The 23,978-nt window shown below is 63.1% G+C and overlaps 2 protein-coding genes across 4 annotated transcripts; both read left to right on the top strand.

The window, feature by feature from the left end:
- The first annotated feature begins 1,650 nt into the window (after positions 1 to 1,650).
- CHRD (chordin) lies at positions 1,651 to 9,399 on the top strand. 3 transcript variants are annotated; one of them, XM_034063893.1, is made up of 23 exons: positions 1,651 to 1,789; positions 2,151 to 2,254; positions 2,736 to 2,862; positions 3,265 to 3,411; positions 3,493 to 3,613; positions 4,488 to 4,584; positions 4,685 to 4,826; positions 4,901 to 5,047; positions 5,565 to 5,647; positions 5,738 to 5,885; positions 5,983 to 6,089; positions 6,174 to 6,290; positions 6,377 to 6,533; positions 6,622 to 6,863; positions 6,953 to 7,066; positions 7,332 to 7,544; positions 7,630 to 7,723; positions 7,866 to 7,922; positions 8,036 to 8,139; positions 8,294 to 8,396; positions 8,501 to 8,655; positions 8,784 to 8,877; positions 9,026 to 9,399. In XM_034063893.1, the coding sequence occupies exons 1-23, from the start codon at positions 1,666 to 1,668 to the stop codon at positions 9,091 to 9,093; spliced, it is 2,865 nt and encodes a 954-aa protein (XP_033919784.1). In that variant the 5' UTR covers positions 1,651 to 1,665; the 3' UTR covers positions 9,094 to 9,399. The 3 variants fall into 3 exon arrangements, 2 of the variants coding, with proteins under 2 accessions (XP_033919784.1, XP_033919783.1); XM_034063892.1 differs by having other exon boundaries at positions 1,666 to 1,789; positions 8,507 to 8,655; XR_004549698.1 differs by lacking the exon at positions 9,026 to 9,399 and having other exon boundaries at positions 1,666 to 1,789; positions 8,542 to 8,655.
- A 2,284-nt stretch (positions 9,400 to 11,683) lies between these two features.
- CLCN2 (chloride voltage-gated channel 2) lies at positions 11,684 to 23,913 on the top strand. Its single transcript, XM_034063858.1, has 23 exons — positions 11,684 to 11,734; positions 16,134 to 16,281; positions 16,782 to 16,913; positions 17,028 to 17,156; positions 17,897 to 18,030; positions 18,107 to 18,184; positions 18,290 to 18,368; positions 18,958 to 19,083; positions 19,169 to 19,253; positions 19,380 to 19,481; positions 19,565 to 19,649; positions 19,727 to 19,882; positions 20,252 to 20,321; positions 20,477 to 20,587; positions 20,816 to 21,029; positions 21,127 to 21,260; positions 21,381 to 21,532; positions 21,610 to 21,715; positions 21,781 to 21,854; positions 22,688 to 22,726; positions 22,927 to 23,031; positions 23,102 to 23,188; positions 23,270 to 23,913. Exons 1-23 carry the CDS (start codon positions 11,684 to 11,686, stop codon positions 23,474 to 23,476), a joined length of 2,604 nt encoding a protein of 867 aa, XP_033919749.1. The 3' UTR covers positions 23,477 to 23,913.
- Positions 23,914 to 23,978: the final 65 nt, after the last annotated feature.

Raw genomic sequence — 23,978 nt, forward strand, 5'->3', positions numbered from 1 at the left:
CCCCCCCCAGCTGCTTGCTGGGCTATGGGGAGGCCCAGGAGGAGCCTTCTAGGGAGGCAGGGGCCTGTTGTGCTCCAGCTGTGCCGTGTTTCCCTAGCTACACTGCGCAGCTGGCCGGGTGTTTGTACCGCCCGGAGTTGATTTTGGCAGCTCAGCGTTTCCCCCTCCTCCCTTCCCATGCGCCTTCCCCTCAGGGGCGCCTGCCCGCCACGCACCCGCCACCCGTCCCTGCCACCCTCGGTGGAGGTCCCAAGGCAGGGACATGGGTGGCACACAACGCTCTCCTCCCCACAGTGTGTGCCTCAATTTCCTCAGCTGGATTATGCTCTCCCCAGGCTTTTCCATGGTGTGCACTCACTGCCCACCATCTTCACCAGCTCAGGCACATGTGGGTGATGAGCAAGACGGGTGCTGGCTGCTGCTCTCTCAGCCTCTTCCACAGCTGCACCCTCCCCTCCCCAGGCAAGGTAACCCAGGCACCCCAGGTCCTGTCCCACCACAGCCACTGTCACTGGTGGGCAGCAGCCAGGGGTCCTGCCCTGGAGCCTTCCTCTGCCCAGGGTGGATGCCAGCCAGAGGGACTTAGTGGTTTCGAGGGCACAAGTTGTGGGGTGCGTGTGACTTTGCAGAATGCAGTGTGGGTTGGAGGGGTGCAGCATGCTTCAGGGGCCCATGCTCAGGGCTGCTGAGGATGGATAATCTTTATGTTCTGGGGAAAGGCTGGCTGCATGGGAGAGGTCTGCGGCAGGTCCATGTGCCACAGGGAACAGTGTGGATGGACAGTGCCCTGCAGCACCCCATGCCCTGGAGTGCCAAGTAGCCTGAGAATGGGATGAATGGATGGAGGAGTCCCCAGGCTGCCCCATGCCTGGGGGAACCCTACAAGCCCTGGGAGTGCTGTATGGATGGGAAGGACCCAGGATGCCATGTGCCCAGAACATGCCCATGCTAGGGAAGAGTATATGGATTGAGGAGGGGAGCATTTGAATGAGGGTGCCCCACAGATGCCTTATTCACAAGGAGGTTTATGCGGATGAGGGACTCCCTAGTGGTTCATATGCATGGGGGCATGCCTGGGAAGTCCAGTGCCCAGGAACACCCTGCGCTCTGTGGAAGGAATGTGGATAGCGGTGTCTCCACAGTGTCCTGTGTCCCGGGGTGTTATGTGGATTGCGCGGTTGGGTGTCCTCAAGATGCCCAGCTCCCGGGTGTGCCCCATGCCCTGCAGGAGGGTATGTGGATGAAGGCATCCCTCACATGCCCTGGGGCTGGCATGTGAGCGGGGATGCTCTGCAACCCCAAGACCCGGGGAGGGGAGCAGTGGATGGGGGGGGGGCCCAGGACACCCTGATGGAGGTTACTCCTTGCCCGGCGGGGCAGCTGCGCCCCCCGGGGTGCCGCGGGATGGCCAGTGCCCGGCGGGTTCGGTACCCCGGGGGGGGGTCAGAGCGCGGCGGGGGCCCGTCCCCCCCCCGACCGGTCGCTGCCTGCGCCTCATTAGCGGGGCCTTTGTTTGCACAGGGCTCGCAGCTCCCGCTTGCCCATGCCGCCTCCTATAAAGCGGAGCCGGAGCCGGCAGCCGGGCAGAGGCGGTGGCAGCAACCGGCAGCGCCCGGCCCCCCCTCCCCGCCCCCGGCCGCCTGCCCGCCCCGGCCGGCCGGCACGATGCGCGCCGCGCTGCTCCTGCTGCTCGCCCTGCTCCTGCTGCTGCCCGGCCGCGCCGCCCGCCCCAAGCTCGCCCTGCCCATCCGGCCTGACACGGACCCGCTGCCTCCCGGAGGGGCTGCAGGTAGGAGATCCTCTTCCCTCCTCCACTCCGGCCACCCCCCGTCCTGTACCAAGCCGCTGCCGCGCCCCCCCTTCTTATGTCCCGTTTCGTCCACCCTGTCCCTGCCACCCGCACCCCCGTCTTTGCACCGCATGCCTGCACCTCCCTTTCCTCCCCTTTTCTTGCACCGCGCATCCCGCTCCGGGTCTCCCGGGTGGTCGGGACCGGCACCGGGAGCGGCACCGGGAGCGGGATCGGGAGCGGTCGCCGTGCTCAGCGGGCGGCGGGGCGGTGGCTGCCGCTGTCCAGGGCTGCGGCAGGGGGGTGTCCGCGGCCCAGAGGTGACGGGGCGACGGTGGTGGTGGCGGTGGGGTCTCCGCAGGCTGCGCCTTCGGGGGTCACTTCTATGCCCTGGAGGAGACATGGCACCCGGACCTGGGGGAGCCCTTCGGGGTCATGCGCTGCGTTATCTGCCACTGCGAGCCGGTGAGTGCCCTTGTACCCCCCTTCCCGCGAGAGATTCCTCCAGGACCCGGCCCTCCTGGGAGGGAACTGGAAGAGGGGGAGTTTTCGACTCCTTCATCCAATACAGCCCCTCCTCACGGAGAAGGGGAGCGGGGTCCCTCCAGCCAGCCGGACACCTGATTGTCCTCCCCCGCGGCAGAAGGGAGGAGAAGGGGGTTTAAAGGATCAGGCTTCATTCCTCCTCCACCTCCTCGGGAATGGCCCCCGGCCCCCTCCTTCCCTCTGAGCAGCCCCCCGGGGCCGGGGCTGGCGGGGCCGCACACAGCTGGGCAAGGGGTTGGGGGCCGTGGGGAGGGGACCCGGACTTGGCTGCCGTTCAGGCAGCTGGGGGCTGCGCAAGGTGTCCGCTGTTCCCGCGGGGGCTCCAGATGGGCTGTGATGGGGGATCCAAGCTGGCCGGGGGGGCACACATTGACGCGGCTCTCCCGGGCTCTTCCCGCAGCAGAGGAACCGCCGAGGGAAGCCAGCAGGAAAAGTGAACTGCAAGAACATGAAGCAGGACTGCCCGGTGCCCACCTGCCCCCGGGCCACGCTGCTGCCCGGGCACTGCTGCCACACCTGCCCCAAAGGTGAGGCCAGCGGCTGCCTCCCTGCAGGATGGTCCCCCGTGGGTTGGGGAAGGGGGTACTGCATGCACAGCTCCAAAAAGGGCTGCTCGCTTTGTTATGGAGGTTGTCGTTGCCCTGCGGGATGCTTGCAAGGTGGTGGTCATGTGGAAACCCTGGTGGGAACAGCTGTCCCCACATCATCCTGGGAGGGGTGCCGGGAGGGTGCTTAGGGCTCAACACCCTGCCTATCCCTCTGCCTGTGCCCAGTATGCCCCCACATGCCAGCTTGGAGCCCCATGGTGATTCACAGGGCACATCTCAGTCTGTCTTTGGAGGGGGTATTTATTATTGTCTCCCCCCGCCGAGCTCTTGGGCACAAGCAGTGTGGTGCAGTGGTCTCCATCTGTGCCCATCTCATGCCAGCTTTGCCAGAACCCCCAGAGAAGAGTCCTGCACTTGCCCTCGACACCTTTGAGTACTTCCAGGACAAGGAGGATGACCTGGACAAGCCTTACAATGATCGCTCCTACCTCAGCTCTGAGGGGCTGGCCCGTGATGATGCCCGCACAGGTGAGCTGCCCACCCAGGCAGGCAGAAGTGGTGTGTGCCCCCTCCCCGTGCTCCCCACCGTCATCAGCATCTTCTCCCCAGAGTTCGTGGCCTTGCTGACGAGTGGTGGCCCAGAGCTGTGGCACCCAACGTCTAGTGCGGTGGCCAAGGCTCGCTTTACCCTGCTCCGTTCCTACCTGCTCTTCTCCATCAGCTACGAGCGGTAAGTCCTGCTCCCTGTTCTCTGCCCAGGCTGTCACAGCAGGCACCCACTGCCCAGAAAAGGGGGGATGCAGCAGTGCTTGTACCTCAGTTTCCCTCCTGACCTCCACCCGTGGTGCCACAGACTTGCACTGCAAGGTTAGAGATTTGAGGAGGGGTCGGTGTGCTGGGGGTCCAGACTGGGTGAGCAGCCGGGATTTTGGCATACGCATGGCGCCGGCCGGGCCTCACCCCTTCGCCTCCAGGTCTGGAGCGCGAACAAACGGGAACGGCTCCAGGGCTCCACGGCGGACGCAGGGGCAGTGGGGCAAAGGCGCTCTGCCGCCCCGCAGGCTCTGCCACCGGGATCCCCCATCCTCGCCGTGCCCTCCCCGGATGCCCGGAGGCGGCCGAGCCGCTCCTCTCCCTCCCTTCCTCCTTCCCGCTCCAGTTTCTTCTGCTCTTCCTTGCTTCCAGGCCCCTCTGCATAGTAAAGTGGTGACTAATTTCCAGCTCCAATCGGGGGAGCCAAACGGAGCCGAAAATGCTCCTAATTTACAGCCAGGCGCAAGCGCTCGGCTCCTGTCGGTTCCTGCTCTGCCGCCGTTCCCGGTGGGGACCCCGCTCCTTCACTGAGCCGCTTTGGCATCGCTCCGCAGAAGGGGAGCCCAGGGGACCAGTGCCGAGCTGGCACCCGGCAGGATGGCAGGCCGGGTGTGGGCTGGCAGAGCGCGGCTATTGGGACCCCCCAAGGGGATGTCACCCTTCTGTTGCCCACCCCACATCTCTTAGTGTGCCCTCCTCGATGCACCCCTGTGCCCAGTGCTGAGCGAGGGTGGTGCCAGGGGACACGGGGCCAGGCAGGAGGTCCTTGTTCACCCCGTGCATGCCCGCAGGCTGGGGCGGCCGAGCCGGGTGCGTTTCAGTGACCCTGAGGGCAATGTGTTGTTCGAACACCCCGTGCAGAAGACCGCTGCCTCCGAGGATGGCATGGTGAGAGGGGGAGGGAGGGCACGGGGTACGGTACCCCTTCCTCTCCCTCCCTGGGTATGCGGTGACCCTGGCCACTGCTCAGCCCTGCCATCACCCACAGCTCTGCGGGATGTGGAGGACAGTGTCAAAGGCCAACGTTCAGCTGCTGAGGGGGGAGCAGCTCCGTGTGTCCCTTGTCACCCGTACGCAGCCCTCTGGAGAGGTCCATGGGCACATCCTCAAGCACCGGGCACTCTTTGCTGGTCAGTCCTGCTCCCGCCTGCCCAGCTGGTGGGTGCCCAGCATGATGCCTCTCACACCTCCTCTCCCCACACAGAGACATTCAGTGCCATCCTGACCTCATCGGACCCCACACACCTGGGTGTTGGAGGAATGGCCATGCTGACGCTGAGTGACGCTGAGAACAACCTGCACTTCATCCTCATGGCCCGAGGGCTGCTGGAGCCTGGTGCTGGGGCTGAGGGTGGGCACAAGCACCTTGCGGGTCCTGACACTGCCGGGGTAGAGGTGGGGGGCTGAGTAAGGCTGGGAAGTCCATGACATGGATGTAGCTCAGGGTGCAGGAGTCAGTGGGGGTGTGTGGGCTGGGTGCAGGGCTCAGGGCGGGTATAGGGCTGTGCATTTTAGAAGGGGGGGTGAGGTGTTCATAGAGGTTGTTGCATGATTTAGGGTCTGCACTGGTTGGGGTGTGTGTGGTGTGTACCTGTGGGGAGCCATGGGCCCAGGGTATGCTGGAAGGCATAGGGGGTGGGGAGATCAATATGCAGAAGGATGGATTTAGGATGTGGGTTGTGCAAGGATTTGAAGAGTGCAGAGGGGAATGGTGGGGTTCACTATGTGTGCAGTGTCCAGGCATGCAGGACAGTGGGGGTCGGGTGCTGGGGTTTGGTGGTGGTGAACACAGAGGGTGGGTTTGGGGGGCAGAGGGACAGTGGTCACAGGCCCCATCCAGTGGGCCTAACCCCCTCTGCCATGGCCAGAATTCCCCTCGGTTCCACTGCGCGTGCGCATCCTGCACCAGGGCCAGACACTGAGGGAGGTCCATGCCAACATTACCGTGGAGGTAAAGCCTTCTGTTCACCCATGTTGCCTCGGCAGCCACAGTGCCCTCCGTGCCAGGGCTGAGCTGTGGCACTGTGACTGCCCCTGGCAGGACCCTGACTTTGCGGAGGTGCTGAGTGAGCTCTCTGCCCGTGAGCTGCAGTGGTTGGTGCAGGGGCAACTTCGCATCATAGCTGAGACAGAGGGCCGGCATGCACGCCAGCTGACAGGCACCATCACCACACGCCGCAGCTGTGACAGTGAGCATGGGGCAGGCACCCTAGGGCTCAGGAGGGGTGTCTGTGGCCCCCATGCCAACCTTATCCCCTGCCCTATGCCTCTCTCTCTGGGTTGAAGCCATACAAAGTGTGCTGTGTGGAGCAGACGCCTTGCTGCCAACCAAGACCGGGGCTGCAGGCTCAGCCAAGCTGGCACTGCACGAGAATGGCACCCTGGAGTACCAGGTAGGTTGGGGGACCTGTGTCCCTCCAGGGGATCCCAGGGAGCATATCTCCCTCTGGCACTGCTCCTCAGTACCTTGCCCACAGGTGCAGGTTGTGGGCACTGCCAGTGAGGTGGTGGGTATCACGCTGGAGACCAAACCCCGGCGGAAGAGCAAGAGGAACATCCTGTTTGACATGACACCCAGCTACAAGGATGGGCTGGTGAGCACTGAGTGGCACTGGGGGGGTTAACATAGGAACTTTGGATGAGTCCCCATCGCAACTTGTGTGGTCTCCTGTGGTACCAGGCCTGGGGCACCTGGCAGAACCCCAGTGCCCGCGATGCCCACATGCTGCTGCAGAATGAGCTCTTCCTTAATGTGGCCACCAAGGACTGGGCGGAGGGTGAGCTGCGGGGCCAAGTCATCTCCTTGCCCTACAGTGGGCTGCTCGCCCGCTACACAGGTACTGGGGGGCACTGAGGGTGGTAACGGGGGGGCAGTGGGGCAGCCCCCACCCCCTGCTGACTCCCATGGCTCCTGTCTGTGTGCAGAGATGCCGATGGTGCTGGCGGGGCAGCTGGTGTCCCCCCCGGTGGGCAGCGGTGCGGCAGGGCACGCCTGGCTCTCGCTGGATGAGCACTGCCACCTGCACTACGAGATCTCGGTGGCAGGGCTGGGCCGCCCGGCCGATGGCACCATCAGTGCACATCTCCATGGCGTGGCTGAACTGGGTGAGATGGGCACCCGGCCCCACCAGCACAAGCGCCTGCTCAAGGGTTTCTACAGCACCGAGGTGAGGTGGGCATCTGGGTGGGGAGCTCCATGGCGGTGGCCAGGCCCGCTCTCATGTGCTTGCCTCTGGTGCCCCTCTCATCCTGACAGGCTCAGGGGGTGGTGAAGGACCTGGATGCTGACCTGCTGCAGCACCTGGCGCAGGGCACTGCTTTCCTGCAAGTCAGCACCAAAGCCCACCCTAATGGAGAAATGCGAGGACGGGTAGGCCCTCATCTGCACACGTCCACATCACACACATCTGTTCCCATCCCCACCACTGCCTGGGGTCCCCAGATGGATGGTACTGCCTGGAGCAGAGTGGGAAGGGCACAGGAAGGAGGCCATGCTGTGGAATGGTCCCAGCAGCCCAGTGTGGTGTGTACTGTGGTCATGGGTGCTTCCTCCACCAGCCCTGTCCATGGAGGAAATCTGGGCATTGGTATGGGAAGAGGATTCCCAGGTGCTGCCAACCCTGTTGTATCTCCAGGTGCACATCCCCAACCAGTGCCATGCAGGAGGGACACGCCTGGCCCAGGGGCAAGCCCTTGGGGAGACCGAGCTCCCTGAGGGCACCAAGACAAGGGATCTGGAGCAGCTGAAGAAGGACTCCAACTCCTGCTTCTTTGAGGGACAGCACCGAGCACACGGCTCTCGTTGGGCACCTGACTATGACAAGAAGTGCTCCATCTGCAGCTGCCAGGTACCAGCTAGGGGTGCATGCTGGGGGTGGGGGGCAGCACTGGCAGTAATGCCCCCTGTAACAACCACTGACCTCCTGCCCCCAGAAGCGCACGGTGATTTGCGACCCCATCCTGTGCCATCCCCTCAACTGTACCCGCCAGGTGCACCCCGAGGAGCTGTGCTGCCCCATCTGTGAAGGTACCTGGGGGACAGGGGGTCCCAGGCCAGTGGGCTGGGGGAACAGGGACTTCCCTATGGGAGCAGGGTGGGGGGTCCCTCTCTGAGCCTCTGCTGCTGGCACTGTGTACACCTCATGGCCTTCTTCAATCTTTCCTTGCAGAGAAGAAGACTGGGCAAGAGGAGCTGAAGCTGGAGCGGGCACGGGACAGTAGTGAGGGTGAGTTCTAGCAAGCATAGGCTGAAGGGGCACCTCTGCCCCTCTGGCCTCCCTGGCATCTCCACGAGGGCTGTGCCCACCCCTTCTTCATGTTTCTTCCCTTCCTCTCCCAGGCTGCTACTTCGATGGGGACAAGACATGGCGAGGCTCTGGCACCCGCTGGCACCCTGTTGTGCCCCCCTTTGGTCTCATCAAATGTGCCATTTGCACCTGTAAGGTGAGTGCTAGTCCCAGCTCCCCCTTGCCCCACAACCTGGTCTGGTGGCAGAGCTGCTCCAGGACCCATGGGTGCCCACAGCTACTGGTCACTGTAGCAAGGTCTCAAACCAGGGAGAGGGTCTTGTGTTGACTGCGCAGTGTACTTCCCACAGGGCACCACGGGTGAAGTACACTGTGAGAAGGTGCAGTGCCCACGGCTCACCTGTGCCAACCCTGTGCGTGCCAGCCCCTCTGACTGCTGCAAGCAGTGCCCAGGTACCTGCACTCCCTCCTGCTCTATGGTCTCCTAGCACAGCCCCTGCATGCCACCACTGGTGGTGCTGCAGGGCCTGGCAGCTTCCCAGTGCCCTTCCCTGCAGCCCCAGAGAAGAGTGTCACTGAGCTGGCCGACACCATGCAGGCGGATGGGCCACGGGCATGCCGCTTTGGGCGCCGCTGGTACCTCAACAATGAGAGCTGGCATCCCTCAGTGCCCCCCTTTGGAGAAATGAAGTGTATCCTGTGCTGGTGTGTGGTGAGTGACAGCAGGGGAAGGAGCCCCTGTGCCAATCCACAATACTTCAGGGATGGGAGACTTAGCTACATCATGAGGAGCCACCAGCCACCAAACCCCCATGCTCAGACCCTCTTTCTGCCCCACAGTCAGGGGAGACACACTGCCAGCGCCAAGAGTGCCCGCCAGCTGCCTGCACCAACCCTGCCAGGAGGGACAACTCCTGCTGTGCCAAGTGCCGTGGTGAGTGCCACTACTCCCCCAGACACTCTGTGGTGGCCTCTGCACCTTCCCAGCTCCCTTGGTGCTGAGCCAGGGCTGTGACCAACCCAAATGCCCTCCTGGCACCTGCCATGCACATCTCTCAGCCCCACTTTCCCCTCCCCTGCAGCCCCGGATGCCCCTGTGGATGCACGGGAGAAGGTCCAAGATGCAAGGGCAGAGGCACAGAGCCGCTGAGCAGTGACTGTTGCCCAGAGTGGGGTGAGCATGCAGTGAGGCAGGGTGGCTGTGAGGGGTTCCCGGCTGCCCATTGCCCCCATGCAGGGCAGGGGGTACAGAGGAACACGGCAAGGTGGACACAGCCAGGCGCCCAGTCTGGGCACCTCTTCCTGGCCCGTCCACGGTGCCAGGGCTGTCCTGCCTACTCATGCCCCTGGGCAGTGCCTGGGCTGGTGGAGGTACCCACTGCCCTCCCATTTCGAGCCCCCTCAGCCAGTGGGCACAGTGGGCATGGTGCCCGCCTTGTACATAGTGTAAAATCCCTCCAGCCCCCGTCTCCCTGTGCCCCCCCCCCCCCCCCCCCCCCCGGCTTGGCCGGGCTCATCACATAATTTATGGTGCCCATGGACGGGGGTCCTGATGTATTTATTAAAACCAGAGATACTGCCCACCTGGCTCCCTGCCTCTTTCTCTAGCAGCAGTTGCAGGGCTGTGTCTCTGCATCCCACGCTGGGCTCCAGTGGGATTTGCAGGCCTTGATGAGTTTAGGGGTGCATATTTTGGGAGGGAAAACTGGGAAACATGGGTCTGGGAGCCAGTGCAAGCCTGGAGCCACCATGGGTGGTGCCTGTAAGGTGGCACTGGAGAGGATCAGAGCAGGATCCAGGGCCCACAGTGGGGACTGTGGATGCAAGGCCGGTTGCCGGTGTGTGCTGGCACAGAGACAGCTGGGCTCTGTACCCCGCATGTCCATGCTGGCACAAAGAGCGCAGCCTGCCGCCTTGAGCCAGCTGCCACCCGCAGGGGTACCTGCCCACAGCAAACTGGGTGCCCAGAGCTGGGTGTGCCACACAGCCACCCATATCTGTGCTAGCACACATGCTGGGGCAGCGCTCCCCAGCCACCCCAGTACAGCCACACTGGACTAAGACCTCACATGGCTCATGGGGCCCGTGGAAGTTGCAGTGCTGCCACCTGCCCTTCGGTCCCAGTGCAGGGGACTGGGGCACCTTTGGGGACACCACTGTGCAGTGCAGGAAAACTTGGACAGACACGGAAACTGGGACAGCACCAGAGCTATACTGGGCTATACTGGAACAGTGCCGGAGCTGTAGGGAAAGTAACACTAGTCTCTGCTGGGACAGTATTGAGGCATACTGGCATAATACGAACACCATGGTGGAATAGTGTTAGATTGTACTGGGTCTGTGTCAAAACAACACTGGGCTAATGGTATGGCAACAGAAGGATGACACTAGGGCATACTAGACTGGGATAGAGTCCTGGGTGCTGATCTGGGTGTCCTGCCCTGGGCATGTCCACAGATGCATGGGTGCCTGTGCTAGCAGGGTCACAGCACCCACGGTGGCCTTGCAGCATGCTGGTGGCCCAGAACAGGACATACTGTCAGCAGCAAAGCATGTGTCCTGGCACAGGGCTGCCCCTCTGGATGAACATCCTGGCTCAGCCCGGAGCTGACAGGCAAGGAGGGAGCTCTGTGCCCAAGGACACAATGAGTAGGCAGTCCATTTTATCACCTCCCTGCTGCAAACTGGTGCATGTCCGGCAATGAACCCTCCCAGGCTGGCGCAGGACGTATCCCATCCCCCAGCCTGGCTATCATTACCCACCCTTGGGGGTGCCAACGTCAAACCGGAGGGTGGCACCCGGGCGCCAAGAACTAGTCTGTTCCTGGTCCTACAGCACCCGTCCAGCAGTGCCACAGCTTCGTCTATCCCTGCATTCAGTTCTTGCCACGAAGGTGCTGTGCCCCAGGGCATGGCAGAGGGTGAGCTCGGCTCTGCCAGCTGCCCCTGAGCCCGTGGCACAGGGAGACAGAGGTCCCAGCAGCCAGATGGCCATGCTGGAGCACCTTGTCCAAGGACTGACGGTGTCAAACTCTGCCCGTGTGACCCTCCAGAGCAGGCTGAGCTGTTGCTGCCGAGCGGTTTCGGCAGCGAAGAGTGGAGCCCATCTGCCTTTCATGGGGCTGGCAGTCACGGGACACTGAGCAGCACCACGGTAAGGACGAGCTCTCTGCCAGCTTTGGGGATAACTGTGGTGTGTCAAAGTGCCCTGTCACGAATGGGCATTTACGGGCCCCCTGTGCCCTCAGTGCCAAGATCTCCAGGCACTCTGCCACCCCAATCTGATCCCCAGCCAGGCACGACCATGAGCCTGGGGGCTGCCTGCCCGTGGTGCCCCCAGCGCTGTCCTGCCTGCCCTGATGCCCACATCCCACCGGGGAGAAACGACGGGGAAGCAGGGACCAGTGGTAGCCCCACGCCAGCCCCTTGTGCCCGTGGGAAAAGGGAGCAATGTATCCCATGTACCGGCGGTCACCCCATGCCAGCTTTTACCCACCCATCGGCTGCCCGCGGGTGCCATCCTCCACTGGGAAGCCCGTAGGCAAAGGCACGGGTGGAACGGGCGGAGGCACACTGCCCGGCGCTGCGTGCTCTGCACTGGGTGCGGGTGATGCCGGCGGAGGCGGAGCGCGGCCGGTCCCTCCCCCGGGCAGTGCCTCGGGCCCGCCCCGCACTGCCCGGGAGGAGCCGCCGCGGCCGCGGCCACCGGCACGGCCAGGAGCGGCGGCAGCAGCGGCACCATGGCCACTGAGAGCGAGGCGCAGCGGGCGCTGCAGTATGAGCAGACCTTGGTGAGTGCGGCCGGCACCGGGCAGGGGGGACCCCGGGCGGTGGCACGGCGGGGGGCGGGGGCCGGGGCCGGGGTGCAGCTCCGCTCGCGGTTGCGGTGCTGATGAGCTCCGCTGTGCTCGGTTTGGAGTACCGTGTCCAGGCTGTGGCTGGGCGGGTGCCACCCCGCAGCCCCCCCCGGCAGTGGAGGAGCCCAACTGAGCCCACAACCCCAAGGCAGGACTTTGACACACACCCCAGCCCTCCACAAAACCCCTCATCGCTGGAGAGGTGATGCCCACACTGAGGGTTCCCAGAGGCACCGCCTAGGCACCCTTCACCTTCTGTCCTGTGTGTTCCCAGCCCTCTGCCCCCAAGATAGCATATCTCTCCCGGTATCTCCCCCACCTGCAATCTTAGCCCCATGTTTATCACTCCTTCCCCTCCGAGGCCGCCCTGCTGGCACCCGGGTGCCCAGATGACCCAGGGGTGTCCTCCCTCCACGTCATGCCCACAGCCCTTGGACATCTTGGGCAAAGGTGCTTCTCCTTGGCGTCCACTTGGGATGGTGCCCAGGGAGAATCAGCGAATGGGTACTTTGCCCTGACAAAGGCATTCAGGCAGGCAGGGCTGGGGAGGTGGGCAGGGAAGCAGGGGCTGAGCTGCTGCAGGGTACCTGTGCCCCCAGCTGCCTGAGTTTGCTGAGACCCTGGGCCGGTTGCTGCAAACAGGGCTGGCTCTGATGAGGTTTGCCCACCCAGCACATAGGCACGTGTCTTTGCAAGCACCCAAAGCCCCTGACCGGGGGTGCCACTCAGTGCTCCTTTCCTGTTGCTCTCAGGTAGCTGTGGGGGACTGACTGGCCATGGGAGCCCTGGCTGTGCTGGCATCTCCATGACCTTATCAGCCCCGTGGTGCCTCCTTGGCAGGGCTGAGACAGGGAGCTGCTGGGGGCACAAGCAGGGGTACGTGGCACTGTTGGATGTGAGCAGTGTGGGTGCCTCTGCCCCCTCTGCCTGCCCCCCGACTGCTCCTCAGTGCTGTGTCCCGGTCTGGTGGGCAGAAAGGACAGCCCAGCTGGGCACTGCAGGGCACAGAGGTCTGTGGCCAGTGTGGGAGGGAGAGGCACATCGAACTGGCATCGGGGCAGCCTTGCATGGTGCCAGCAGACTTTGCCCTCCTTTCCTCTGGGTGCGGTAGCACCCATGCCCTGAGTGCCCTAGGGTGCCCATCCCCTTGGCCTCTGGTCAGCGGTGAGGCTCATGAATCCACCTGGGGCTCATGGGTGAGGCTGGGTGCCAGCTCCTGTCCCATAGCCTCAGGCCTGGCTTTTGGGAGCTGCCTGGGCACATGCTGGGCAGGAGGGGTGCCCAGCCCCCCCCCCCCCCCCCCAGTGCATCTGAACCAACACCAGCTCTTGCTGGCACCTGCCAGGAGGGTTGGGATCCAGCTGGAGCCTGGCACAGGCTAGTCTGAGCCAGACAGCCATAGGGACAGCTCTTGCTGCCCATGCCCAAAGCCAGGGCATCACAGCCAGGTTGCAGGACTGTGCCCAGCCATGCCTGAAGAGCCCCATCCCCACCCCACGTCCTTACTCCACCAGATTTTACCAGCCCTGTGTGCTGTGGCCATGGTGCCACTGGCATAGCCCCAGCCTTAAAGGTCTCCCCAGGCTGCAGCATCACTCTCTGGAGACCCCACATTGGGCAAGCACCCATGTGAACCTCCAGCTGAGCCCACAGAGTGCTAGGGTGCATGCCATACCCAGTGCCCCCACATGCCAGGCTGCATAGTGGGGAGCAAAGGGCCCCTGGGAAGGGAGGGATTAAGCTTGACAAACTTCCCTTGTTCGCAGTGGAGCCACTCAGGGTGATTAGAACCCAGTTAAGACGGGCAGCGTGACACGCACCCCCCAGCCTCCGCCTGCCTGCTGCCAGTCCAGGAGACCTCTCCCCACCCGCCTACCTTAAAATATCCCCCTGAGGATCAGGGTCTGGGGGAAAGCTTGGCTGGCATCGCAGAGGTGGGCACTGCTGCCAGGCAGGCTGGGTGCTATGGGACAGGGTGGCACGGGGACATGGCAGTGCCAGATGCCAGCACCCGCCCCAGGCGCAGCATTGCCTGGGCACAGCAGGCACTGTGGGCTGGCACTGCCTGGGGGCTGCAGCACAGCAGGTGCCCAGGGTGCAAGAGCCCAAGACCCACATAGCAGCCTTGGCCTGCACCCGTGTCCCCGGGTGCCCCCACCAGACCCCCCTCCGCATGCCCGTTCCCTGCCTGCCCGGCACTGTGATTGTTCAGCTGTTTCGCGGCGGAGGCTGGAGTCCCGGGGCTGTTTGTGTTTCAAAAGGCCTTTGTGGAAAAATAACCCAAGCGGGAAGAGGAGGAGGAGGAGGAAGGGGAGAGCCCACCACTGGCCCTCACCACAGCCAGGGCTGAAGGCCCGGGGTCCCATGTCCTGCCTGCAGGGCCATGGCAAGGATCAGAGGGGTGGCACGGGGTGGCACAGGGTGGCACGGGGTGGCAGTGGGGTGCCACAGCCCCTTCGGTTACATCCCTGTTGCTGCAGGTGGGGTTGGCTGCAAACAAGGGGAAAGGGGAAGCAGAATCCTTCCTCCCCAGCCAGGCTGGACCCCCTGGGCCTGGGCAACCTGTGGGGTACCCCAATGCCTGGGGGCCAGTGTGGAAGCCCCAGCACAGTCCCAGGAGGTGGGAGTGGAGCTGGTTTGGGGGCACTCAGCTTGGGAGTACCCCAGTCCCAGCCAGGGCCAGCCATGGTCAGCAGTGGGGTCAGGGGAGGCGGGTGCTTGCCAGGGGGACAGCATTCCTCAGAGAGTTGACCCATTTTGTCTTCCAGAGCAAACAAGCTTTGCCCGAAGGGAGCCTTTGAACACTGGGCCCCGTGCAGGGCTAGGGTCCTTCTCTGGCAGCCAGTGCCGGATCTGGGCCCCCAAGGTGGCCATGTCAGCATCTCCGCCTTGCTTGTATCTTCCCCCCAGCACATTCTCATAGGGCGAGAAACTGCTGAGTTGGAGTTTGGGGGGAAATCCATGCTAGGAGGTGGATAAGCAATGGAAATGCATGTGCACCCCCTCCACCGGCTGCCTCCCCACCCTCCCTCCCACTACTGAGCACAACCCAGGTATTAGACAGCAGAGAATCCAGCTGGCGCCGCTCTGGCTGCTTTCTGCTCCCTGCCAAAGGGACCTGGGCAGAAGTGGTGCTGCGTGAGAAACGCACCTTCATGCCATCCCCACAGGGAGCTAGCACGTGCCAGCAGGCTGGGGGTTGTGAACGAGACCCAGGCAGCTGGGACTGAGCTGCCCACATGCCCAGCACGGTGCCCACCGGTGGTGATACCCCTCCACAGGGCACTGGAACTGGCATGGGCAGTGCCCTGGCTGGGTGGCCACGTGCTGCGCTAGCACGGCACGGCGGGTGGGCATGCCATCGGCATGGGGCTCACGTCGCCCCGATGTGGGAGCCTGGCAGGGCCTCACAGCCCTGAAGCCTCCCTTTGTGCCAGGCCAACCTCTGGCTCTTGGCATTCAGGTCGTGCTGGGGGGAGCGAGGCGGAAACCAAGCAACCGAGTCCTTGGCAGTGCCCGTCAGCAAGGGACAAATGTCCCCGGCTCGGCAGGGAGGACAGGCACAAAGAGCTCGTGGCCAGCACGGGGGGCACTGCCAGAACCACCCCCTGCCTGGGCCAGGACACGTGCCATGGACAGGCAGGAGGCACTCAGGAGGAGGGGGTCCCCCTTGAACCTCCTTGCTCCCCAAACCCCTCCTCATAGCCCAGGGACTGCCCCATGCCTGATGCTGTGACCTCCCCCACCGGGACTGAGGGTATGCTATGCCCCCCCGCTGTCCTCCTGTCCCCTGCTGCCGGCTGAGACCGGCCAGCTCACGTCACGTGTAAAAAGCTGAGACTGCCTCCCGGGGGAGACATCCTGGCCCTGCTTTTAGTGATGGCGAGGGGAAGTGCCTGCAGAGTGCCAGCACAACCCCAATACCAGCCTTCAGAGAGTCTTCCGGCCAGGCTGGCCCTGCTCCCATCACCGGAGGCCCTTCCCCACCCTTTGCCAGCTCAACCGGTGCCTGGGGCACCTGGGCAGGGCTGGGACTGGTACTAGCGGTGCAGCCTGCCTGCCTTGGGTGTGTGAGCAAAACGGTCGCCATCCATCCCCGCACACCTTATCTGCCCAGCCCACTCCCACACCCTTGTGGGCAGCCCAGGAACCGCAGAGGCACTACCGCCCTTTCCCCTGGGTGCTGGGGCCGCCTGTCCCGTCTCCTGGCATTCCCCGGTGCTGGTTGGCTATGCCAGCGTGCTCATGCTCCCCTGTCTCAGTTTCCCCCCTTGTGTGCAGGAGCCGGGGTGTCAGCCCACCATGACCCCCATGCCCATTCCTTCCCCCCCAGATGTATGGGCGCTACACGCAGGACTTGGGTACCTTTGCCAAGGATGAGGCGGCCCGGCTGCGGCTGCACAGGGAGGGGGACACCCCCCGGCCCCGCCGCCCCTCCGAGCTGCTGGAGTACACCCAGGGCCGCTGTGCGCCCTGCCGAGGTAAGGGCCACGGGTGACAGGGGCACGGCGGTTGGGGACAGCAGTGGGCACAGCCCCAAGGCAACATGTGGTCTGGGCATGGCTGCCCACCCTGCCGCAGCAGTGGGAGGTAGGGTTTCTCTGGCTGTCATGGGACACCGGCGCCGAGGACAATGCCACCTGCCTGCCGGGCAGCAGAGACACAATGGCCCAAAATAGCCAGGCATGCCGCAGGGACCAGGGGGCCCCAGCCCCTCTGCCTGGGCCCGTGCCAGGAGGGCCATGCTGGTGGGAGGTGCATGCTGTGTGCTGCTGTGCACGGCCAGAGTGCACTGATCCCACCGTTCCTGTCTGCCAGTGGCTGTGGTGTGGCACTGTGGTGCTCCTGCATCGGGTAGTGCCAGTGGTGTTGGGTTGGTGCCACCAGCTGTGAGCACTTGTGTCCCTGCCAGCCTGGCCCTGCCACCCCAGTGTGCCCACCCCTGGGGTGCCTGGCCCTGAGCATGTCTTTGTACCCGCAGTCTGCGCCTTGCAGTGCCGGCAGTTCCTCTTCTCCAAGGTGGGGGAGGACTGGGTCTTCCTCATCCTTCTGGGGCTGGTTATGGCACTGGTGAGCTGGGCCATGGACTTTGCCATCGCCACCTGCCTCCAAGGTGAGTGGGCACTGGTGGGCTCCCGGGACCATGGTGGGGCATGGGATGGCCGTGTTGGAGTGCCATGCCCTTGCCCTTGGTCCCTGTGACCCAGCTGTCTGTATGTGCCCACAGCCCAGAAGTGGATGTATGGGGGCCTGGACACCAATGTGCTGCTGCAGTACCTGGCTTGGGTCACCTACCCCACCGTGCTCATCACCTTCTCAGCTGGCTTCACCCAGATCCTTGCTCCCCAGGCTGTGGGTAGGGCACTGGGGGGCACCTGCACCCCAATGGGGTGTCATTTCCCTGAGGCTATGGGTTGGGAGATGTCTGGGTTTCCTTCTGGTCTGTGGGGTTGGGGATCCTGGAAGTCTTCCAAGGACTATGAGCTGTATTTCAAAGGGTCTTCTGTGAACTATGGGGTAGATGACTTCCTGGGTTATGAGGTCCTGAGGAGTTTCCCAGGGCTATGGGCTAGTCTTCAGAAGATCTAGGGTCTGTGGAATGGATGTCGTAGAATCATACAGTCAGCTAGGTTGGAAAAGACCTTTAAGATCATCAAGCCCAGCCTTTACCCCAGTACTGCCAAGGCCACCACTAAACCCTGTCACTAAGGGCCTCATCTATGCGGTTCTTGAACACTTCCAGGGACAGTGATTTCACCAGTTCCTGGGGCTGGTTGTCTTGCAAGGCTGTGGGCTGGTCTTCTGAGGGTCTCCTGTGAGTTAAGGTGTGGATGTCCTGAGCTATAGGGTCTTCCTAGGGCTAAGAGCTGGCCTTCAAAAGGTCTCTTGGGGACTATGGGATTGGAGTCCCCAGAGATCTATAGGTTGAGCTGTCCCTATATGGCCGTGGGGGCTGTGGGGAGAGGTTTCTCTGGAGTCTCCATATGGCACTGGGGTGTGGCAGGGTGTTAAGGGTCCCCCCAAGAACTATGGGTCTGGGGCTGCCCAGTGTCCCTGCTCTATGGCGATGGATGAAGCTTGTCTCCATGGTGCTAGGCTCAGGGATCCCTGAGATGAAGACCATCCTGCGGGGCATCGTGCTAAAGGAGTACCTCACCTTCAAGACCTTTGTGGCCAAGGTGATCGGGCTGACATGCGCCCTGGGCAGCGGCATGCCCCTGGGCAAGGAGGTGAGGGCAGTGCCCTGGGCACGGCAGGCAGGGGAATGGGGGGACACCATCCTCAGCCCTGCCGCTGTCCTTGCAGGGTCCCTTCGTCCACATCGCCAGCATGTGTGCAGCCCTGCTCAGCCGCTTCCTCTCCCTCTTTGGGGGCATCTATAAGGTGAGCAGCACAGGCTGGCTCCAGGGGGCTTTGCCAGTGCCCCCCAGCAGGTTTGGTGGCACTTGGGACAGGGGCAGTGCCCACTCACCCTTGGTTCTCATGCAGAACGAGGCGAGGAACATTGAAATGCTGGCAGCCGCCTGTGCTGTCGGGGTCGGCTGCTGCTTCGCTGCCCCCATCGGAGGTAGGGTCATCCTAGGCCCCCCGCGTACCCCACACCTCCCACCTGGGCACCGGGTCTGCCCAGTAAGGCAAGCAGGGCCCCCAGGACAGCTGGCGTGGGAGAGGGCAGTGCCGCTTAGCAGGGAGGAGGAAGGGGGGAGCGGGCGCTATCCTCCTGGAGGTGTAACGTCTGCTCTCGTCCTCTTCCCTGCCGCGCTGCGCTCCAGGGAGCTCCCTGCTCCAGCCCCGCTGAGCCCTGCCCGTAGGTTGGTGATGTGTCTAACTCTTTCCTTGCCCTTTGCCTGATGTCTGTCTGTCTGCCTGCATGTGCCCCATCCCACCCCAGTGCCACCTGCCATATTGCTGCTCGTGTCTCTGCGCTACCCTCTCGCTCTTGCAAGCTACTGTTTTGCTGTGTCCGCTGCAGCCAGCTATGGACTGGCCTTGTGCTTTGCCAGGGAAGCCCTTGAACCACACCACAGTGTGTCTGTGGGGCTGGCCAGACCCCTGTGGACCCAGCACAAGCATGGGCTCGGGGGAGGGAGCATGCCAGGCACCAGGGGCCCACCTGGGTTTCGCCGTCTCCCTTGTGCGCTTCCCCCCGGTGCCAGGCGTCCTCTTCAGCATTGAGGTCACCTCCACCTTCTTTGCCGTCCGCAACTACTGGCGTGGCTTCTTCGCTGCCACCTTCAGTGCCTTCATCTTCCGTGTTCTCGCTGTCTGGAACAAGGATGAAGGTATCCCTGGTGGGGTGGGGGGCATGGGGGTCCGCCCACCAGCCCCCTGACCCCTGCCAGCCCCCTGACCCCTGCCATCCCCCAGAGACAATCACAGCGCTGTTCAAAACCCGCTTCCGCCTCGACTTCCCATTCGACCTGCAGGAGCTGCCTGCCTTTGCCGTCATTGGGTGAGTGTGGCCACCCTGGCACCCGTGCCATGGGCCTGGGGCGGCAGAGGCATTGCTAGCAGGTGGTGATGGTGGTGTGAGTGGCAGTGGTGGCACTGGATAAGCACTCACATGTTCTCTGGCCAGGATTGCCAGCGGCTTTGGGGGTGCGCTCTTCGTCTACCTCAACCGCAAAATTGTGCAGTTCATGCGCCGGCAGAAGACCATCAACCGCTTCCTCATGAAGAAGTAGGTGCCTGTCGGTCCCTGGCACTGGGGTGGTGCAGCTGGGGCTGCACCAAGGTTACAGCCGCCCCATGCCACCCTGCCAGGCGCCTGATGTTCCCTGCCCTGGTGACGCTTCTCATCTCCACGCTGACCTTCCCACCCGGCTTCGGACAGTTCATGGCCGGCCAGGTACCCGCCATGGGGTGACACACCGGTCCCCACCCCAGGGCCTCTGCCAGCCCCAGCTGACGCCTGCCCATCATCAGCTCACCCAGAAGGACACCCTGGTGACACTCTTCGATAACCAAACGTGGGCCAAACAAGGGCTCAGCAATGAGTTCGAATACTTGGGCATCCTGGAGGCCTGGCACCATCCCCGCTCCAACGTCTTCGTCACCCTTGTTGTCTTCATCCTCATGAAGGTGAGTGCCTCCTGCCCCTTCCAGCCCTTGAGTGACACCAGGAGGCTCTGGAGAGGGCCTTCTAAATGCCACCAGGGAGGTGCCAGATGGTTGCCAGCAAGGTGGCACTGGGTGGCTGCTCCCAGAGGCCACAAAGGTGTTGGCTGGGTGCTCTGACATGCCATCAGAGATCTTGGCTGGGAGGCACCAAGGTGCCACCGGGGTGGTTCTGGCAAGGTGCCCACAGGGAGGAGTGGGGCTATCCCATGGCACAGTGCAGTGCCCATGCGTTGCACAACACCAGCCAGCTGTGGGTCATGGCAGGGGCAAAAGGCAGGGCTGGGATGGGGAATGGAAACTAATAGGATGTGTGTCTGCATCCCCACACAGTTCTGGATGTCAGCCCTGGCCACCACCATCCCAGTGCCCTGTGGAGCCTTCATGCCTGTCTTTGTCATCGGTGAGAACCCGTACTCCAGGCAGGCACAGCGGGAGATACCTATGTGTGTCCCTGTTGTCCCCTCCCCAGCAGATCTGGGGTAGAGGAGAGGACATGAGGCTGGGTCAGGTGCTGGGAGAGTCCTGTGCCTACTCCCAGCTTTTTTCTGTGGGCAGGAGCAGCCTTTGGACGTCTGGTGGGGGAGAGCATGGCAGCCTGGTTCCCTGACGGCATCCACACTGACAGCAACACCTACCGCATTGTGCCAGGGGGCTACGCTGTGGTGGGTAAGCACTGGGCTGGCACCATGGTGTGCATCCCTTGGGCAACCTCCAAAGGAGCTGGTGGGTTCCCCAGAGCTGAGGTGCTATCCCCATGGGCTGGGACTGACACCACCATGGGAATGTCCCCAGGAAGTCCCAAGGGCTCTGGGCTGGTGGATGCACTTGGGGTGGGGACCCAGCCTGGCAGGCAGCACCTCACAGTTGCCCGTCTGTCTCTCGGGATGGATGCAGGGGCAGCTGCACTGTCAGGTGCCGTCACCCACACAGTGTCCACGGCCGTCATCGTCTTTGAGCTGACAGGGCAGATCTCTCACATCCTGCCTGTCATGATTGCCGTCATCCTGGCCAATGCTGTAGCCCAGAGCCTCCAGCCCTCCCTCTACGACAGCATCATCCGCATCAAGAAGCTGCCCTACCTCCCTGAACTGGGCTGGGGTCACCACGAGTGAGTGTTTGTCCCCTACTCTGTCCCCAAGCCCCTCGCCAGGCACAAGGGTAAGCGGTGGCATCACAGCAAGGCCACCATTACCTTCTTGGGGCAGGAAATACAATGTGCGGGTGGAGGACATCATGGTGAGGGACATCCGTTACGTCACCCTCAACTGCAAGTACCGAGACCTGCAGCACGTTCTGCACAGCACCAAGTTGAAGAGCCTGCCACTGGTGGAGTCAGCCGGTGAGATGTGGGCAGGGGGCTCTGCTGATGCCTGCCCCAGCTGTGGGATGTGCTGGGATGTGTGTGGGGATGGCAAAGAGGGGATCAGGAGCCAACGTGGCCCCTCACTGCTTCCATCAGAGTCCATGATCCTGCTGGGCTCCATCGAGCGGACGCAGGTGGGGGCCCTGCTCAGCCACCAGCTCAGCCCCCAGCGCCGGCTCCAGGCCCTGCAGCAGAAGGCGCTGACTGAGAATGGGCACCGGCTGTCTGATGCCAGCATCCGCTTCCAGGTGAGGGGGGCGGCCACTGCAGGGGCTGCCTGGCCAGGGTGCACCCAGCGCTGTGCCCAACCACCTGTTCCCCACAGATCAGCACAGAGGCCTCGTCAGGCACCCCTGCCCGTGCCACCCCCCACAAGCCCCTGAAGCCAGCTCTGAAGCGGGTGCCCAGCGGCCCAGCCGAGAGTCCCCCAGGTAAGTCAGCACAGGCCCTCCCCAAACCTGCTGTGACCCCCACTGACACCCTTCCCCACCCACAGCTGGCACCACCGACCACTCAGGTATTGCCCTCAAGAGCCTCTTCTGTGCCAACCCCACCGCAGAGCCAACTGAGGTGAGTGTATGGCCCTACCCAGCCCTGCCTGGCCTTTTCTACCCACTGCCATCCTTTCCCATCACTCCAGTTCCTTTGCATCCCTTCACACCCATTCCCAGTCCCTGCCCACCAATTCTTGTCCTTGCCTATCCTTGCCCCTTCCTGCCCATCCCTGCCCATGGCACATAGAACTGCCATTGTTCCATCCCTGCCCATCCCTGCCCGTCCCTGCCATGGCACGACCCTGCCATGCCCTAACACCGCTGTCTCTCCCTGCATGGTGCCAGGCCCAGGGCACAGCCTATCGCAAGGCTAAACACGTCCGCATTTCCATCGTGGTAAGCTTCAGCCAATGGAAGGCTGAGCATGGTTCCTCTAATCAGAGCCCAGCATGGATTGTCGGAACCAATCGGGGACCTGGCAAAATTCTGTTTGGCCAGTCATGTTTGGCCTCTATGTGTGCAGCCAATCAGTCCACCCTGATTCTTCTCAGCCAATCACAGTGTGCATTCTCCCAAGCCCAAATCTTAATGGCAAATCATAGTGCGACCTGAAGCCTCTCGGGCAGTCACTGCTGTCTTATTTGCCCCACTTTGCTCAGCCAATCACGGCACAACCTGCATTCTCCCCACAAATCACAAGCTGGCTGGTCGCACCTTAGCCAATCATGGTGTGACCTATGTCCTCTCAACCAATCATGTTACCTGACCTGCACGTGCTGCCTGCACCCTACCCATGCTGCTGCAGCCCCATTGCTCCTGCCTGTACCCTGCTTGCTCCCTGCCTGTGGCTGGTGTGTGGTCATGCTGCCTACTGCCCTGCCGGGCTGCTCACGCTCACCTCTTCTGCAGGAGGAGATGGATCTGGGTGACAGGATGACCCCGGCAGAGGTGAGGGGGTGGGCAGGGGCAGGCAGGACCCTCCTGCCCACAGGGGACCAATTGGGTGCTGAGGCAAAAGGTGGGCAGTGGAGGGGGGACAGGACATGGACAACACCAATATCCCCATAATGCTGAGTGCAGGGGAGGGTCCTCACTGGCATCCTGTGTGGCCAAGTCCCCTCACCCTGCCCCATGGTATCCCTTCCCAGATCCTGGAGTGGGAGGAGCAACAGCTGGACCAGCTGGTGGACTTCAGCAGTGCCAAGATCGACCCTGCACCGTTCCAGCTGGTGGAGCACACCTCACTGCACAAGGTACGTTTGTGCCCCTCTGGACCTTCTCCCTGACCTCCCAGATCCCCAACTCAGACCCTTTTTCCTGCAGACCCACACCATCTTCTCACTGCTGGGCCTGGACCATGCGTATGTCACCAGCATTGGGCGCCTGGTGGGCATGGTGTCCCTCAAGGAGGTGAGCAGGGACTGGTGTGGGGTGGGAGGGGCACAAGGGGGCACCCAGAGCCACCTGCCCATGTGTTTGGCGTGCCCGCAGCTGCGCAAGGCCATCGAGGGTTCTCTGACAGCCAAGGGGGTGAAGATGCGCCCACCACTCGCCAGCTTCCGTGACAGCACCGCCAGTGCCGGTGAGCCCGACACCACCGCCCTGCACCAGCTCTGGGACCGCCACCAGCACCACCCCATGCCCCGCGAGGCCAGTCTCGGGAGTGATAAAGATGACGACAGCCCCAAGGGACAGTGAGATGGGGGTGCCCACCCCCTGTCCCCAGGGCTTCTGGCACCCGTGCCCACTTGTGCCAAGCTCCTCATAGGGGTGGCACCCTCAATCCAGAACCACTGCCCCCTCCCTGTGCCAGGGGCTAGCTGGGTGCCCTCTAGCCTGCCTCTGACCCCCACCCCCTGCCAGTTTTTGGGGCTTTTCACTTCACTACCTCTGCCCCCCCAGCCCCTGGTGCCCCCCGGCACAGCCACTGCACTCACCCCAAACCACAGGCACCACACTGTCCCTGCTCAGGGTAGCACAGGGGGCAGAGGGGCAGCAGGCCAGGGTGCCCACAGGGACACAGGTGGGCACTGCCTCTCTTCTCAGCACTTCATGGCTGAGACGTGGGGAACCTGCCTCCACTCTGCTGTGCATCCTCCCCATGTAAATACAGAGATTTTTATATTAATTTAATAAAAGGACTTTATAAACAGAGCCAGAGCACTGAGGGGCTGGAGGTGGGGAGGGAGCACAGCCAATG

This window comes from Melopsittacus undulatus, chromosome 6 (genome assembly GCF_012275295.1).
Source record: "Melopsittacus undulatus isolate bMelUnd1 chromosome 6, bMelUnd1.mat.Z, whole genome shotgun sequence".
NCBI lineage: Eukaryota > Metazoa > Chordata > Aves > Psittaciformes > Psittaculidae > Melopsittacus > Melopsittacus undulatus.